The 20,611-nt window shown below is 24.3% G+C and overlaps 1 protein-coding gene across 1 annotated transcript in view; it reads right to left on the reverse strand.

Moving 5' to 3' along the window:
• Positions 1 to 16,961, reverse strand: part of LOC128962192 (zinc finger protein ush-like) — a 28,133-nt gene extending 11,172 nt beyond the window's left edge. Inside the window, exon 1 of the mRNA XM_054308545.1 lies at positions 16,877 to 16,961. Coding sequence (XP_054164520.1) covers positions 16,877 to 16,961 — 85 coding nt within the window. The remainder of the gene's footprint in view (positions 1 to 16,876) is intronic.
• Between the last annotated feature and the right edge of the window lie 3,650 nt (positions 16,962 to 20,611).

Genomic DNA, 20,611 nt, shown 5'->3' on the forward strand with positions numbered 1-20,611 from the left:
TATATATGTATATAATACAGTATATAAATATAATTATAAAATCATTAAAACTTATCATTAATTAAAATTATAAAAATAACAAAAATAATATCACTTTCTGTCTAAAAACAACAAAAAACTTTTTTTTTGAAAAACTTTTATTGTGATTACGATTGCATACGAATATACCATTAGACACATTAGATAGGAGTTGTATGTAATGTAATGTATTTATTAAATGCCAGAATTGATTGAATTAAAAATAAAATAACAAAAAAACTATAGTATCAGATGCAATGCTAATCATTAATTAAAACAACGATATATTATATTTAGGACTCTCTCTCTCTCTCTCTCTCTCTCTCTCTTTATGTGTATTAATTCAATTCATATCTAATTAGAGAATCAAATCATTTACTAAATTATTGTTTTGTGATTAAACATAAAAATAAAATTATAAGAGAGAGAAAATTCAGAGTAAATGAATTTTGAGATAAGCTCTTAAAACAGTAAATGAAAGTATATTTTGCAATACATTTAAATTAAAACTATAAAACTTAAATTGGATTGAATTTATAAAATGACTTTAAATTTGTGTAGAAAAGTATTAAAACAATTATTTTTTTTGTTCACAAAAGTTATAGCATTTCTAACGAAAACGACTGAACTAACACTTTAAGACCACTTCTCTCTCTCTTATCTTTAATTTTTCAATTTAAATGAATAACAAAACTTTTTGTAATACATTTTACTTCTAAATTAAAAGAAAACGTTTGAAATTTTCGGGTAAAACTTTCTCACATAATAATTGCATTCAATATTACACTACTTTATAACGTTTATTGCAAACATACTGTAAGTGTGTGTATATACTGTAAACTGTATTATATATTATGTCTATCCTATCATAGCTACTAAAAACATACACACACATAGAGATAGTGTTTTAGAAACATTTATTTCATTTCAAGTATTGTTAGTTTCCTCATCCCTGTGCCCTAATAAATGAGCACATAGTCATCATCATCAACATTACCATCAATTGCCTGCCATGGGATGATGGCATGTAATAGGGTAGTCCTGAGTGAGTATAAAATTTAAAACATTTAGTGACTTCAATATTCAATTTACTTTATTTAAATGTCTATCGCATGAAAATGATTATGAGATGCAAACGTAATGACCAAATAATAATAATAAAAGTAATAAACTGATAGAGGAGTCAAATATACAAACAGTAGTTAGTGTTTAAAAAATATTACATAAAAATCTTGAAGAAAAATAAAACACAAAAAGGGTTTGTAATATATGAGTAAATATATATAATATAATATTGTGAATACATTGCCGTTTTTACATTTAACTTAAAGGGGAAATGAAGATTTTGGAGATAAAATTTTAAACTCGCATTGCATTAAACTAAAACTTCCAGTGCCAGAGCTACCAGTGCTTACATTTTGCTATCTCTAGGTTTACAGCAAAAAATTTTCTCTTTGATAATATATATATATATATATATATATATATTAGAGACATGTCTATTATGAATAGTTTTGCGTCTCATTATTACTTAATGCTATTGATATGTATATATATAATACAGTATATAAACACTGTATATATATATATATCTTTATAAATAAATAAATATATGTATATGTATTGTGTTTCATATCTATCTACACAACATTTATATATGATTTTACATTATATTATCACTAAATTTGTTTTTTTGTGCAAAAAATGAATTTCCTTTTAAAATATTTGTAATCTCTTTGCCGCCAAAAAAGTGGTGTAAAAATAGATGGGAAAAAATTTAGCGCATATTTATTACATAATAACTACTGTTATATGTATGCAATTTATATGAAATAGAAATATATACATTAAGTTTATTAATTAGTTAAATGTTTTAAATAATATATATTTCAAATTCCAAGTCAAATGTGTTAAAAATCATTAAACGCTTAAATTAACACTAATACTGATGACTGGAAAATGACATTATATATCGTATATACAGTATATGGAGTTCCGGAGTGCACTGAGAGGAGAGGACAGGGATGTAAAGTGTTAGAGAAGATTCCTAATTGAGATATCAAATAACAACAGGAATTGTATGCAGAATAAGGATATATAAACAGATTTTACTGAGAGAAAAGTCAATGAGATATACTGTATATATATACTATTGGGAGTGTAGTGTTGGCAGTGATGAGAGGTGTTTTGTAAAGTTGTATGCCTGAGCCCAACAGTACATTCATTTTCATATCAATCAGCAAAAAGACATCTATTTTAAAGTAAAATCTCATTTTTAAATCAAAAAAGCCTTTCTCTCTCTCTCTTTCTCTCATACAAACACTATCAGCCACTCTATTATTATGCAAACAATTGGGAACTGAGTTAACATTATATTATTGTTATATATATATATTTTCTTGAATTTAATATCTATTTTCTTTTAGCAAACTTTTGTTTGCAATCATCGCTTGATTTTGTTTGTGTCAAACTTTTTTTTTCTCTCTCTCTTTCCTAAATACTCATTCAATATTTAATATGAATAAATATATCTATATTTAAAAATCACAATTTCAATATACTATATATATATATATATTTCCATTATTTAGTTAAATAGTAAAAAAATATACATTTGTTGTATAAAAATAGAGATAAGAGTTTAAAACTTTGCATAAAAAATACTATATTAGTTGAACTGACTCTCGCTCTCATCACTAAATAAAATACAGTCTAACTCTTGTTTAGTCATACAATGCTATATACATACATATTATCCCACAATTGTTATGCCATTGAAACACATGAGATACAGTATTAGATTTCGTTACACTTTAAAAGTGAATAATATGTATACTAATTGTGATTTAATTACAAAAATTGATTGTTTCGATTTCAAGGGTCAAAGTTGTGTTGTTTTTTAGGACAATAGTTTAGAAAATTACAAATCATATCATAAATCTAATAAAGTTTGCATTTTTTGTTTGTTTCTTTCTTTTAGAGATATAATACTTGATTTTATTGTTCAATGTTGAGTACAAGTAGTGAGCTATTGTTTTGTAAATTTCAATGGTATCTATAAAATTATGTGTCTATAAAAAAAATGTTTGCCACACATATATTTTGGTAGTTAAAAGGGAACCGACTGTTTATGGGACTATGGATTTCGGGTTATTATTATTATTATTATTATTATATAAATTTATATATGACTTATAAATTACATTTAAGTGGGAAATCGATTCTTTCATCACTCTTAGACTACTTATAACTACTACTACTCGTCGATACACTACTGATATCAATATTATTAGATCACCAGAAAAAAGTGTTCACAATTTTTTTTACTGATTAAACACCAAAATGAGTGCTAAAAAACCAATGAAAAAGTTTTTTTTTATTTTTTAAAGTATAGAAACATTTTTAGTCATTTCTCTCATTTATAGCAATTGGATGTGTCATTATTGACTCTCTCCCATATAATATCATATAAAGTTTTATCCTAAATGACTGTCTCTCTCTCACACACTCACTCGCTTATTCACTCACTCTCTCATTCACCCACTCAACAAAATATAGTATTTATTAAAAAAAAACTAAATCATCAATGAGTGGGTGAGTGAGTAGTTAAGGAGTGAGTGAATAAAAGACTGAAAGAAAGAGTAAAACAACTTTTGTTATGTTATTATTTCATTTGATTTCATTTTTTTCTCTCTATATATTTAACTCTATTTTCAGTCACTTTTATAATCAAACATTTCATTTTATTTGTCACTAAATAGAGGGCTATTAAAATAAATCAAAGAAAAACCTAATATATAAAATGTTAGTGAAAAAAGTGTAAATTACTTATTATAAAGTAAATTAAAAGTAAGAATAATAATAATCACAAAAACTACTATTGAATACAATTGATTGTCGATAAAAACAACTATCGGTTGTTTATTATTGTTGAAACACTGAAAATAAAAATAATGTTTTAAAAAAGTTATAGAAAAATGAGAAAAAAACTCAATGAAAAACTACAAAAAAAACTTTTTATGTAGTGATAGTTCCGGACAATTAAAGACAAACAGTTAAATCATTTGTCTAATCGTAGACTTTATTATTATTATACTGTATTTCATGCCTAACATTGGATAACCATTAAATAAGTGGTTGAAGTACAGTATATATATATATATATATATATATATATATACTGTATATACGGTATATAATGTAATGTAATAATAAATTAATTGATTTTACCGAAAGCGTTAATATATTGTACTTTTTAACAGTATATTAATACAATGTATTTATTGTATACAGTAGTGAATGACATATTGAATGTTACAGTAATTTCACGCAAAATTAAATTGTAAACTCAAATAATCTAAACATTTTTATCCACCCGTTTAGACACTAATCAATGAGATTTGATAAATGAGAAAGCAATTAAAATTTGTAAATTATAAAATGAAAAAAATAAACATTACCTTAAATCAAATAATATTTTTTTCAACAACAAAAAATATATTTTATCTATTTTTTTGTGAAAAAAAATAAAAAATTAATATTTTTTTGTTTGACTTTGATTTTTATTAATTTTATTTAAAAAAATATCAGTGGCTTTGTCCTAAATAATTGCCTCACCTAACAAAATGCTGTCTCCCCCTCCCCTCCCGATAAAGTATAAGTCATAATAAAACATTTGACATAATTTTTTTGAACATAAAAAATAATTTTACATATCCTTTTTGCTAAATAATTTTTTTTCCAAATTTTTGTTTTCTTATTCAATTAAAATATTAGAATCTAATCAAAAATGTTTTCACACAATAACTGTCAAAATAGTTTGTAAACTAAATTAAATAGAAAATTAAATAATAATAATAATAATTTTGTGTTTGTAATACAATATTTGTATCAAATGGAGAATCTAATTAAATGTTTGATATTAAATATTTTAATTATATAAATATATATTATTATTATTTTGTTAAAAGTATGTTTGTGTATGGGGTTTGTATCAATAAATCTATGAACTATTAACCCAATCAATCTATAAATTATATTTTATTTTTAATTTTTATTTATATTGCGAGAGTTAGACTTGAACTCAATTAAGAAAATATATAATTTAATTAAATAATTATATACATAGTTTTCAAATTGATACAAACAAACAAACAAACAAAAAACTTAAATAATAAAAATCTCGTGAAAATTGATAGATTTTTATATAGAACTTAATTAATGAAATAAAAAATAATAATAAATTTTAATCGCAATTATTATCATTTTTGAAAAAAACTTGATATTGCAATTTATTTCATCAAAAAATAATAGCCTCAAAATAATCAATAAATATAGTAATTTTATTTTTAACTTTGAATAGTTTATTTTCAACATATTATATGATACTAATTTATTTGTTAATCAAAAAATTAAGACAAATAATAATAATAAAAAATTCAACAAAATTTTAATCGCTTATCCTTAGAGTACAGGTTAGTCAGTATGTATGTATGTATGTATGTGTGTGTGTGTGTGTGTGTGTGTGTGTGTGTGTGTGTGTGTGATTTATATAGAGGTATATTATATTGTATTACATTAATGTTTGTAATAAGTTTATAGATAATATTCATGGTAAATGTGTGCACTAATATTGTTTGAGCGCCCGGAGCTTGTTTTATATATGATGATGACTTCCAGTGCATCACTACTGGTGTCCTAAACAGTAGATCAGAACCCGTTAGCTTATGAGAAATGCCAATACAAAACATAGTTATGTTAAATGTTTAGCCAATAGTTTATTTTACTATTTTCTCTTTCACTTAGTTATTGTATTTGTGAGTATATTATATTATATAAAAATATTAGTTTAATTCATAGCGAAAGAGTAGAGTAGAGAGAGAGAGAGAGAGGGAGAGAGGGAGAGAGAGAAAGAGAGAGAGAGAGTTTAGTGACTGGAGTGGCGACAAGATAACAAAAAATGCATCACAATATACAGCATATAATAATAATAATATACTGTTTAGAGCACAGTTAGCTAACATTTACATTATCTTTTTGATGCTGCGCTCATATCGCTGGAGAACATCCGCAAACTCGAGGCGCCAAATGATAACAAATCCCGTTGCCAGTAGTTTCTTGGATGCCTGTGCTCAGCCTCTTTAGCATCAATTGCACTGTGAGAGTGATGAGAGAGAGAGAGAGAGAGAGAGAGCGAGAGAGCAAAAGCAACACAAAAAAGTTTGCTTTTCGGAGGACTGCAGCGCAGAGATAGCGCATATCTAACTGGGGTTTTGCTGATATATCTATAGAATAGTTATTATTATCACTATATTGAATGTGAGAGAGCACTGGGAGGTTAGGGAGAGAGAGTGAACGATGATGCTCTTTATATATGTTTTAGTGGGGGTATCAGTGAGTGTGTGTGGGGATCGACAGCATCAGTGCTTTTGTTTGCAGGTGTTTGGCCGCTAAAGATATGGCATATAAGTGAAACTCAATTGCAAAGAGATAGCGGATGAGGCAACCAGTCATCACCATAAACATCATCGCATAGACATCAACACTACTACTACTAGTAGTAGTTCTACTGATGCTGTTATATATGTGTGCCATAAATGTCTCAACAAATATTGAATATAAAAATTTTTAGCTCAAAAATGATCGTAAACTTTGCTAAACTAAAATAACGCCTAAATATTTTTTTTTTTTTGATTATGTATTTCTACTGTTATTTATTGATACGCTTTTTAATCGTATAAATACTAACACTTTGCACACAACATAACATAATATAATATCATCATATAATAATAAAAAAATGAAAATAGTTATTACTATTATATATATAACAGTATATAAGCTTTTTAAATAGGTTTTTAAAAACTCTCGTATATTATATTTATAACAACAACAACAATAATAATAGTCAACAACAATAACAATGAAATGCCTGCCAAATACATACTGACTATTAGTGATATATAGAGATAGAGATCATGTTTTTCTTTTGAAGCCCAGCTTAGAGTTCATTTCATACAAAAAAAACGACTCCCCAAACACTTTATATTTTATATACAATTTTATATAATATATACTAACGATATACAGTATATATATGATACACACCTTAATAAATAACACCTTTTTATGTGATGATATGAGAGAGAAAATAAAGAGAGGGAACAGCAACAGTAGCTTTTGAATTGAATGAAGTTTTCCCAATAAAAATATATGGCATATACTATGATATAAGGAGCCCATAGATTAAAGAAAATTTATTTATCTAAATATGATTGGATTTAATGGCCAAAAAGTGGGCACTTTTATCAACACATAGTATCCATTTGCTATCATCAACTATTTTTGTTATAATATTGTTACCAAAACAATATAACCAGAAGATTGTATTGTTATAGACATTGTTAGCCGGGTGTGTGTGTGTTGTGTCGTCTAGAGATTGATGGATATACACAACTATAACTAATAATAAACAATATAAAAGATAGAGATATGGGTGCACACAAACACACACATCATCTCTTAAATGTTATCTCTTTTATATTATTTTCAGTTATATTGAAGACATTTGATATCATAGCAAAAAAAAAAAGTTTGTCGACCAATAAACACCAAATCGATCGCAACAATTATATGAGACACCAATGTTTTTATTACTTGTCATCTAATGCTTAATATATATATATAAAGTTGTATCACAGGCTAAATGCTTTTTTATATAACCCTAATTTCCTATTATTTAAGCGGTTTTTACAGATACAAATGCGATGATGAGATATATATATATATATATATATATATAATGTATAGTATTTAGTTATATAAAATGTATATAAAGTTCCCATTTGGATAGCGCACCGGGAGAAAGCATTTGTATGTATGTGTGTGTGTGTGTGTGTTTGTGTGCGAGTAATTTGATACAAACAAAATGTTAAGTTTTGTAAGTTTGTGCCAAAAATCATGTCAAACAAAGCAAAGAAAACACGGTATTTGTCACATCATATAACTTCAAAAAACAAGTGTTTAATATGTTTGACTGTTTATAATGTATAGCAAATTTTTATGACTTAATTAAGAGAGAGAGAGAGAGAGAGAGAGAGAGAGAGAGAGAGAGAGAGAGAGAGAGAGAGAGAGTCTGTAAGTCAACAATAAAATAATATATTTTTTTTTGAAAAGTTTATACAAGTTTATATATGTACTGTATATACAATATATTAAAAGCATTCCTGAGATTATGTGTCCAGTAGTGGGAAAACACACACATAAACGGTATGGTTAGACACATTCATTATGGGTTATGTGAATGGGATTGCAATGATATGCAATAAACAGTTTCACATAAAATTGTAATTTATTAAATATAAAAAACAGAAATACAGATCTCAATTGTTGATAGACCTGACTCTCTCTCTCTCTCTCTCTCTCTCTCTCTCTCTCTCTCTCTCTCAACGGAGAGATCATTATTTGCGATATTAGTCGTTCCCTGGGTTTAGGGCACTCCACCAACAGATATAATACTGAGATTGAAAACTTTTTAATAGCCAACAAACTTTCAATACAGAGTATAATAATAATAATAATAATAATAATAATAATGTTCAATATTATTAATGTTATTATAATCAACTTTTTTTGCTGGGAAATCAGTCGTCATCTCGTCATCGTATAGGGAGAGGGAGATACCAGAGCTTTATATATATATATATTTATATTATATATACTGTATATGTGTGCATAAGAGCTGATACCGATAAGGTTAGCTAAAATGGTAGTCTCTCTCTCTCTCTCTCTCTCTCTCTCTCTCTCTCTCTCTCTCTTATCAAACGACTATCTGGTGGTTACGTGACGTCCAAAGCAAATAAAGTTCATTAAATAAAGTTATAAAAAATCAAAATAAATTGCATATAATTTTACTTCAAATAAAAAAAACTTTTACTTTACTTAAAGCAGTTCAAGAAAAACAAAATTTATGCTTAACTAATGTTTATGTTAATTTTAAATTAAATGAAAAAAATATCATTAGTGATTTAAAGATTACTATTTTTGAAAAATTGTAATCAAAAAACATACAAATGTTTCTTTTATTTACGGGATATTTTTAGTGATAGTTTTCATACACACCAAAAAACTAACAGTTAACCCTCTGGGTATTAACTAATTTAACTATTAGTTTCTAAATTTTATGGTCAACAAATATTTGGCTTTTTATAATAAAGTTGCAAAAAAGTTTTTTTATGTCAAAAAAAATCTAATTAACTGTAAAAATACGTTATGCAACATAAATATCATGTAAAACAATTTTTGCTAAACATTTTATTTATTTGTCTCTCAATTAAATAAAATTTGATAAAATAATTAAAGCGCTTATAAACGGCTTTCCAATCAATTAGATTTAGAAATTGTAAAATCACTTAAACAATTTCAAAAAAGTTAATTTTGTTTGTGTTTAGTCGAGTAATTAATATCCAATTACTTAAATTTTGTTGCCATGTGTTTATAGCTAAAATGTAAATTAAACTGTAATGTAAAATAGATTTTTTGTTGTTGTAAAATCGATAACAAAATAATAAAAATATTATTATAAGTAGCAAATATGATATTAAAATACATATCTTGTGATTTAGTTGTTATTAGTTATAAAAATTTTATTATCGATAAAATGAACGTTTTTTCAAACAATTTTTTTAATTTGATTATTATTATTAGTTTTCTTTCGGTTAATTACTAGAAAATTTTTCTGATAAAATTAAAGTCAAAAACACCTGTTTATATATATATATATATATATATATATATATATATATATATATATATATATATATATATATATATATATATATATATATATATATATATATATATATAAAGTACTAATAAGTTAGACATTGAATTTGTTTAACAAACTAAACAACAACAAAAAGTAACTATAAAGGATATAAAACGATTTAAAAATTATTATAATTATTTTTGTTTTGGGAAATTTATACATTAATAAGTTAAATAACTTTAAATTTTGTATAAATAAAAATTATTAATTGGTTTTATGCTTAATTAGATATATATATATATATACTCATATAAATATACTCTCAAAAATTATTTAAAATAGTTTTAGTAAAATATAAGATAATTAAGTAATTTGTAATTTTATAAATATATTTATTTATTTGGATAATAACTATATCTCTTTCACAATCACTCACTCACTCAGCAAATGATCTTTATATTGAATTTATTCATTTTTAAAAAATAAAACTAAAGTTATTGATAATAAAAACTTATAATAAATATATCTTAACTTATAATATCATTTATGTCTCAGTCTTAATGTATTTGCGATAAAATTTAGAGGATATATGATATATCGTTAATGTATTTATAAATACAGTATTTGATTTGATTATAAATTTAATCTAAAAAATTAAGTCTAAAAAAACAAAAAAAAATTATTTGCATTCCATATACAGTATATATATATATATATATATAAATGTAACTTATATTAATATAAATCACATATATGTCTCCAATTTTATCTATATTATTATATGTACTTTAACTTAGATATTAGTTTTTTTTTTAAAGCACCTGAGCTTTAAGTTAATGAAAGTTATCTAAACTATCGAAAAATTCAAACATATAAATGGCAAACACACACACAAAATGACAAACAAAAATATGCGATGAGAGAGAATTACTATCTATATATGAAATATAAAGATTTTATATATATATATAATTTAATTTTTCTTAAAATGTATTTTATAAATAAAATAACATAAATTAAATGAGAGAAAATACATGTACTGTATGAACTGTACAATATATTATATATATACAGTATATACAGTATAAGTTATATTATCAGTTATATTATTATAGAGATCTCTCATTTTGATCGCAATGTTTTGCAGTGCAAAACTTTTGTTATCTCTTTTTGAAATCTTATTTGTTATTATAAAGTGAATGAGTGAGAGAAATGATATTGAATTTAATATATAATAATAATAATAATAATATATATAATTCCATGAATTGCTTTATTGTATTATAATATTTGCTGGCAATAAGTCAACCAAACAAAGACCAAACAGTAATCACATATCGAGTAATATAATTGTTATCAGATTTGCATCTATTGTTTTGTAAGTTATGTTAACTTTTTTTTCGGGGAGAGAATGGAGATTGAGATAAGGTTTAGGTCATACAATAGTTGTGTGTTATGCTATGCTTTTACACAACACTGTATTAAATGGTAAGAGAGTGAGTGAGTGAGTGAGTGAGAGAGAGAGAGAGAGAGAGAAAGAGAGAGAGAGAGAGAGAAATGTTTAATATTTGATAAGGATATGGCACACTAATAATAATAATAATAATATTGTCTTTAATAGTTTGTGTGCCCAATACTGTATGAAAATTATGTGCCGATTGTGATTGTGTGACCAAATTTTTTCTCAAATAAAAAACATTTCAAAACACACGAAAAGCATAAATACCTTTAAAAACCTATTATCATATACTGGTAAACGATATATTAGATGATAATAATGTATATGCTATGTATGCATAATATATTGTTAAACTTATTATATTATATTATATTAAATTTCTATCAGTAAATGATATATTGCTATCAGTTCTATGAATATAATAGATATTATTTTCACCTTCGGCTCTCTATTTAATAGTGAAAAAAACTTTTTTTTTTGTATTAATATTCAAAAAAAAAATTGTTGGCAAACATTTAATTATAAAGTAAACTCAATATATCCACAAAATAACAATGAGTTTGTATTTTTTTAAAAAAATTATTAAAAAAAACTAAAACGAGAGCTTATTTTATGATTTACCATATAGTCGATGGCCGGTTCAAGTGCTTTAGGGGCTGCCATAAAATATTTATGATAAGACAGCTAAGTTATAATATTACTTATATATATATATATATTGATAAATAATATAATATATATATATATATAAATTTATATATGGTGTGTATATATACAACAATATACTTTATATGCGCTATGATAATAAGTTATAAGCAACTAATATTTCATTATATCGCTGTTTACAATCAAATGAATATCCAATGAATAAAAGGTCTTAATTCATAATCTAATCTATTATATTATATTATATTATATTCAGTCCTCTAGTTATCGTTTAAACACAACACACATACATACAAAAAAAAGTAAAGTCAGATCTATGTTAACAATAGCTGATATCTATTATATATTGCAATACAGTATATATATGGCAATCAAATGGGATTAGACTGTAATATCAGTAACTGACTGGTGATGAAGTGATTCTCATAGTGTTATCAATTGTGAAACACCTTTACATAGCATTGCATAAGAGAGTGTATGTTGTTATACATATATAGACTGTATATACAATATATAAAAGTGATGTGTTGTATGTTTTACGTTGGTGTGTATGGTGTGTGCGATCAGCAGGCGCTCAATTGCCACCGGCTTTATTCCCTCCCAAAACGTGAGTCCCCATCAATTGTCTGACCATTAAATCGTTTTTCATATGTATGTGTGTATGTATGTGTATGTATGTGTGTGTATATGTATGTGTGTATGTATGTGTGTGTATATGTATGTGTGTATGTATGTGTATGTATGTGTGTATGTATGTGTGTATGTATGTGTGTATGTATGTGTGTATGTATGTGTGTATGTATGTGTGTATGTATGTGTGTATGTATGTGTGTATGTATGTGTGTATGTGTGTATGTATGTGTGTATGTATGTGTGTATGTATGTGTGTATGTATGTGTGTATGTATGTGTGTATGTATGTGTTTATGTATATGTGTGTGTGTAATGTATGACCAGCACTGCTTCCAATAACACATCAACGCCCGGTTCTCTCTCTCTCTCTCTCTCTCTCTCTCTCTCTCTCCGGTTCTCTATCTCTTTTTTCAGTGTTAAGTCAATACATGCAAAAGGCATTGCAATTATCGCTTTTTAAGATCAAAGCGATGCATATAATCTATTGGAGAGGATGGCTATGATCTCTCTCTTTCTCCCTCTCCTTATATCACAGAGCTCCCCATCCCTTATGTATATGTTTTATGTTGTGTTGAAAGTGTATTACATATATATATATATATAGTGTTGGGAATATCATATAAATTACATCAAACAAAAAAAATTTCTTTACATAAGACTAATGATAAGGTGTGGAGCAGTACTGACAGCCAACAGCACATGAATTAAATATATTATACCCAAAAGTATTTAACGCACACTTAAAACATACATTTAGCAAAAAATAAAGTAAAATAACACAAAACAAAGAAAACCGAGAAATTTGACTAAAATTTTCATCAATTATTGCTTTAATTGTCTGACTTTTAACATACAGTGAAAGACAATATATTATTATTAATTTGTATTTTATTAGCTAAAGATAGAGCTTATAAAGGAATATATCATTTACTTTAAGTAAAAAAAATAACAAAATAAAACTTTTAGCTGTCTTTTAAAATAAATATATACTGAGATCAACAGGCTATCTATTAAAAGGATATATAGATATATAAATTATTATTGTCTCTTTAAAAAAAACCTAATTATCGATTAAAATGTTTTTTTTTGTTGTTGTTATTTATTAAGACATTATTTTTAGAAATCATTGAAAATCGTATAAAATTTATTATCGAAATGTCTTTTTATTTATAAAATAAAAATCAAATATAAGATTAAAACTTATAGATTGCAATAAATGAATTATTTTGGGTGTGTTTTATGTTGTTTTTTTTATTATTATTTAACTAAAAAGTGAATTTTTGAATAAAATGAAATATTGAAATATAAATTTAAATGAATAGCTTTGACTATAAATGTTTTTTTTTGTTATCAAATATTACTATCAATGACTGTATATACTATATAAGCAAATGATTGGCTATTTTGTTGGTCATATCAGATGTTTGACTGAACGCCTAAACATAGTGTATATCTGAATCTCGCAAAACATATCTGAAAAAACTGCATCCAAATAGAGAGTATCGATGTATTTGTGAGCCAAAAGTCAAATGATGAGGCAAACTATGATCTCTCTCTCTCTCTCTCTCTCTCTCTCTCTCTCTCTCTCTCTCTCTCTCTCTTTCTCTATATATATATATGTGCTTATCTCTGGTCTCATAGTCATACACAGTGGTACAGTCGAAATGGTCTGTAGTGTGTGTATATGTATCGCCTATTTGGAGCCGAGATGCCAGAGATTGTATGCCAGTGTTGTATATCTATAGTTGCAATCTATGGCACAGTCTGAGCGCTCACACGAATATCTTAACCGATTTGCACAACCGATAAGCGCAAAGTGCACTCTCTTATCACTTTCATATCAATAGTTAACTTAACACAACTCTCTATCCCAATGTCTCTCTCTCTCTCTCTCTCTCTCTCTCTCTCTCTCTCTCTCTCTCTCTCTCGATATCAGTATTTATATATTATATATATATAACGTTTGCCGTTTCCACCAATTATGGGACCGAACCTTATCTCATAAATTGAGCCCATTTTTAAAAAGTCGATTCAATGCAAACACAACCTAACTAACTATATATATATATTTATAAGAGATAGTGTCTAATATTAAACAACTTTAACTTTTTAATATTTTTATAGTTATTTATTTTTCTACTTAAGTAAAACACACACGTTATTATTATTATACATATTATTGTAGATATTATATCATATCATAATACAGTATAAACGTATATATATACAGTATATTAAGTGCACTGCACACATATAAATATGATATATATATATATATATATATATATATATATATATATATATATATATATATATATGTCTATTATATTAACTAAAAGATGAATAATTGCTTTTACTATATTATGAAAGACAACATTTAAAATGTAGTAAATTATTATTTTATTTTATGTTTTCACCAAATTTCTACATTGCAAAAACTGTTTGTATACAACTATAATATTGTATACATATAATTGTATATATATATATTATATGGATTTTCAGTTAGTATATACATGTATATAATATATATATATATATTACTGTATATATGTTAGCAAATGATAATAATATTTAGGACTTAATTTCAGATTTTTGTAGATTTAAATGAAAAATAGTATAATATTACACTTTTTTTCCATTCATTCACTTTCTGTTCCCATTCAACACACACACTATCTTTTGATACGATATAATGAGTAAAAGCAATGTTTTAATGTAGATATCAAACAAAAACACATACAATAATATAAATGTAAAGTTATTTAAATCGCTGCTCATTTGCCTCTCAGATTTAAAACTATTCATTACTGTATAACTATATAATACAAATTCACTCATGTTTTTATTTCCTTTGACTTTTAAAAAATATATGTTTTAGAGAGAGAGAGAGAGAGATGTTTGTTGGTTACTCTCTCATCTCTCTCTCTCACCCACTCACTCACTCACTCATACATTCACTGTTGATAAGTATGGATGTGATGCCTTTCCTGCTGTTGGCGTTTATTGATTTTTAACTAACATTCCCGACCAAAGATAAGCACAACTGATTAGGAAATCTCTCTCTCTCTCTCTCTCTCTCCTCATATATTTTATTATTATTATTATTACCGTATTATACATTATATAAATCTATATAGAAATATCATATACTGTATATTATACAATACGGCACAAAGTAAAAGTCATATTTGATATATATATACAATATATATAAAATACTTTATATAAAAAATATATTCTGATAGCAAAAGTAAACTAAAACACATTATAATCAAGTAGTTGTACTTATATTGTATTTATGATAACCAAAAAATCACAATCACATCAAAGAGAGAGAGAGAGAGAGAGAGAGAGAGAGAGAGAGAACTTAAAGTGGATTTTGCTCTAAACAATAACACTAACAAAATGAAATGCAATGAGAATCGATATGTTGTAAAATAATACCTTTATTTTTTTATACATTTATAATTTGATTACAAATTTTTATACATCTACAAAATTCTAATAATAATAGTTATTATAATAATTGTTAATTAAGTAATTAATTAATTAATAAAAATTATATTTCTTTTAGAATTCTTGTTAAATACAGAATCCATTTAAAATAATTTGTTTCTTTCATTTAGTTAATAAACAGAGAAAAAAACTTTTTCTCTCTGAAATCAACTTAAAGAGTAGTACAGAACACTTAACAAACAAACAAACAGAAAAAATATTATCAAAAAATATGATAAAATAGATTTAATTACAACAAACAAACAAACAAACAAAAAGTTCACTATTGATGGCAAATATTGATAAATAGTATTAAAAAAATCAAAAGATAAATAAATTAATAGTTAAAATAAAATGTTTTATTTTACACAATATATTGATAGCATATGTTGTAATTGTCTTAACATATATCTGACCTAAAAGTTGTCTATTAATTAAATATCTTAACTACAAACTAATATAATATAAAAAAAGTTATGCAATAGTGTGTGTGATATTATATATTATGTTTTTTTATCAGTATCTAAACTCACTTCATTACAAAGTCAATCAAATGAGATATTATTTTTTTTTTAAATAAAAGTTATCATATATATTATAAGTGCAATTTTTAGGATTGTTGTACAGTATAATTGAATAATCAATAAATTAAATATTGAAAAATCGATAAATTAATTGAAATTTCAATAGTTTCTTCAACAACAACAAAAAAATACAAATAAAAATAATAAGTTCAATAAATTGATTTTTTTTGACAAACTTTGGTATACTTAATATATATCAATACATTAAAAATTGATAAATCAATACAAAGTGTTGGACAACAACAGCACAAACCTTGCTGATGGTCGGACTGGACTAACAGGTCGTCGTAATCATTGGCGGCTTTATGTTGAGGACAGGCTTGTTTGCGGCGAGACATGTCGTCTATATATATATATAACTAACCGGCTTTACAATCAATTATATCTCACTTTATATATATATATATATATATATATAGATATATAATGTTATATCAAATTATGACTGTAAAACCATAATATTATTATTATTATTATACCAATAATAATAACAATAATAATAAAGGCTTGTGAAACACACAGCAAAATAAAAATAAAATTTTATTTTAACAACCAATAAATAAATTATATAAAAGTTAATGCATATATAAAGTTTGCATTAATATTATATAATAACAAATACTAATTATTATGATTTATTTTTGGATAGTTTGTGTCCGATTTGCAAATCAATAGAAATTTTTTATTTTTCAATAATAATAGTCGATTAATGATGACATTTGACACACTATTAACAATTATGCCAATAATAGTGATCAACAATATATGTTTTGCCATACAATTAGTGATTAAATAATAATTATAATAAAAATAACACCGAAAACACTGTTTCATAAATGATATGATGGGTCTCTATATTCAATTATACTGTATATGGGATCGTCGTATCCGATGATGAAATTAATTTTAATAATAAAGAGAGAAATGCAAAAATATGAGACAATATAATAATAATAATAATAATAATAATAATAAAAAGATTGTTTGAAATAATAAGAAGTGGTATTTCACTGAACACACAGACACACACTTCTTGAGACAATCACAACATAACATGAAAACACATTTCATAATTTCATATACACTAAGCACGGGGAGGGCATACCCTCATTTGGTGACCGCCCCGCGCATGCCATGCCTCTCAATGTATAATATACTGAATTAAACTACTGTACTGTACTGTACCAGATCATATTTGTTTCAAAATAAAAGTTAGTTAAACAGTGTGTGTGTTTGTATGTGTTTGTGGCGCCACTTTAATTTTATTAATAATAACTAAAAAAAATGTTAATTAAATTTGTTAATTATAATTATTATTAAATGTATTTTAATGTCAATGCATTAATTACAACAAATTATTTAGTAGATAATAATGAGTTGTTATAATTTTTTTTAAATACTAAATATTATTTATTATTTTATTTATATTATATTAAATTATTCAAAGTTCAAACAAGTATGTAATTAAAAGTAAAATTTAATTAATTAATAATAATAAAAAGCTGAAAATGTTTTTAATTTATTTATTGTGAATACTTTTTTTAATAAATACGATTTAATATAAAATTTGTTAGATTAGTATTTTTTTAGATGATTAAAAAAATAATTCTATTAATATTTCAATAATTTAATAGTTGATTAACTAATTGATAAATTATAAAATGAACTAAAAAGACCTTAATTATCATTTTATAATTAACTATAATATACTGTAATTTATCTATAAGTATATTAGTAACTATGTCTATTACTAAGGGTTTTATATAAGTTACTGTTACTATATTTAAAAATTTTATAATAATATAAATTTATTATCTAATAATATTAAATATAGACAATAAAATATATAATATATATATACTGACAAATATTTAATTTAACAAATATACAGGTATTAAGTATAAAATAAATTTTAATTTAAATTAAATAAATACAAATTTTTAAGTAGCGGTTGTTTTTATAAAACAATGAAAATATGAAACCAAACATTCAGTCAGTCATGACATTTGAAAAAAATACATAACAAAAGATTATTATCTTTAGATATCGTGAGAAACATATCTATTAATAAATTTCGGTATCATTTTTGTGAGCCTTTCGGGCAATAGTTTTATTTTTTTTTTGGAGACAAGACAAGGACAGACAACCATATTATTGTATTAACTCTTTTTTACTATTGTTTGCCAAATAAATCTGCTATTAATTTAGATATCAATCTTCAAAAAAAAAAAACATTTTCATCAGATATAATATTAGGATCTAATGGTATAAATATCATATCATGTACTGTATTTATAAATAAACTAAATAAAATACAACACTAGTATGTATTTACTGTACAGTTGCTTTCATGTCCTTGATTTTTAAGACAATTTTTATTTATTAATAAATGGCTAAAATATTTTAAACAGTATAATTCTAGTGATTAGTTTGCTATTTAGCCAAAAAATTATAGTCAATTTTTATTATGAATTATTATCGATAAATACATAGTGTGATAGTATCAAAAATGATGATTGAAAGAGAGAGAGAGAGAGAGAGAGAGAGAGAGAGAGAGAGAGAGAGAGAGAGAGATTGGGCCCAAAAAACTTGCAATTAATGCAAAATTGTATTTTTATCGATGCATTTAAATGCATTAACTAAAACATGTTAATCATTATACAGTATATATATAATATTATATATTTCATTGGATAATTAATTTTGATTTCCAATCATTAAATGAAATTATAATTTTTTGTTTGCTTTTATTAGCCTCCCGTCTCCCTATGCCCTATGGTGGTGGTGGTGTCCTTACCATATAATATTGGCCAATAGATTATATTATACACATAGATATTATCCATAGATACATATATTATTAAGTTATCAATAAATTTTTAATAACTATTTAGTAAATATTTATTAATAACAACAACTACTACTACTACTCATAGGGTATTGATTAATGCAGACATTAATTTAATTGACAATACATTATTAGCTTTAATAATCATAATAAACAATGAGTTAATATGGTTTATCATAAAAATTTTATCTAATGTTCCAATCTAATAGTAATCTAATGTAAGTTATAGCCCACTGTTTTTGGTTAACTTAATATATATAGATTTTTAAATATTTTTTATCGCTTTTAAAATCGTATAAAATTATGGAAAACCTTTAATTTGAAATTTTTTTATTTTATTTATCATTATATCAATAATTCTTGATTTTAAAAATATACTATATATATATATATATGCAGTATATGCTATAGTTTATTGCAAAGTTTTTTTTAAAACTAAAAAATAAATTATTATACAGTATAGTATAAATCCAGGATACATTTGGATATATATATTTATAGTATATATACTGTATATATATATTGTTGAAAAACAAGAATCGCTGCAATTTTCAATGGGTTTTAAAAAATAATTATTTTTCGCAAACATATAACTCTTATCGCGATAGCAATTATCGCACAAATCCTCGGCAATAAAATTCATTTTTTTCACTAAATTTACCTCTTTTTCTCACGATTTGCGCAAATGATACAAAAAAATTATATATGAATTATTTTATTTAAATTAAACAAAATAAATAATAATTAATAATAATAATAGTGGCAAATGTGAAACTTATTTATTTTATCAAATTAAAGCATTTAGCAATTAACACATAGAATTTTCAACATATATAGAAATTGTAATTTATATTGTATATTATGAATTTTAAAATTACCATAAAAACTATTGTATATAATAATAATATTAATTTTTTTTATAAAAATAAATATGTTTTAAAATTAAGATAGAATTATAATCTATTTGTGTTTAGAATTATATTATATAAAAGTTGTATTATTATAATATTTATTTATTTTTTCTAATAAACAATTTTTTAACTCACAAATTCATCAATAGATGTTACAATTGTATTATAATATTAATATATCATCTGTTATACATATTTTTATATTGTTATAAAATTTTTAATTATTGTA

Source organism: Oppia nitens, unplaced genomic scaffold, assembly GCF_028296485.1.
Source record: "Oppia nitens isolate AA-2021 unplaced genomic scaffold, nextdenovo-longstitch-racon4-pilon3 scaffold6_pilon_pilon_pilon, whole genome shotgun sequence".
Classification (NCBI taxonomy): Eukaryota; Metazoa; Arthropoda; class Arachnida; order Sarcoptiformes; family Oppiidae; genus Oppia; species Oppia nitens.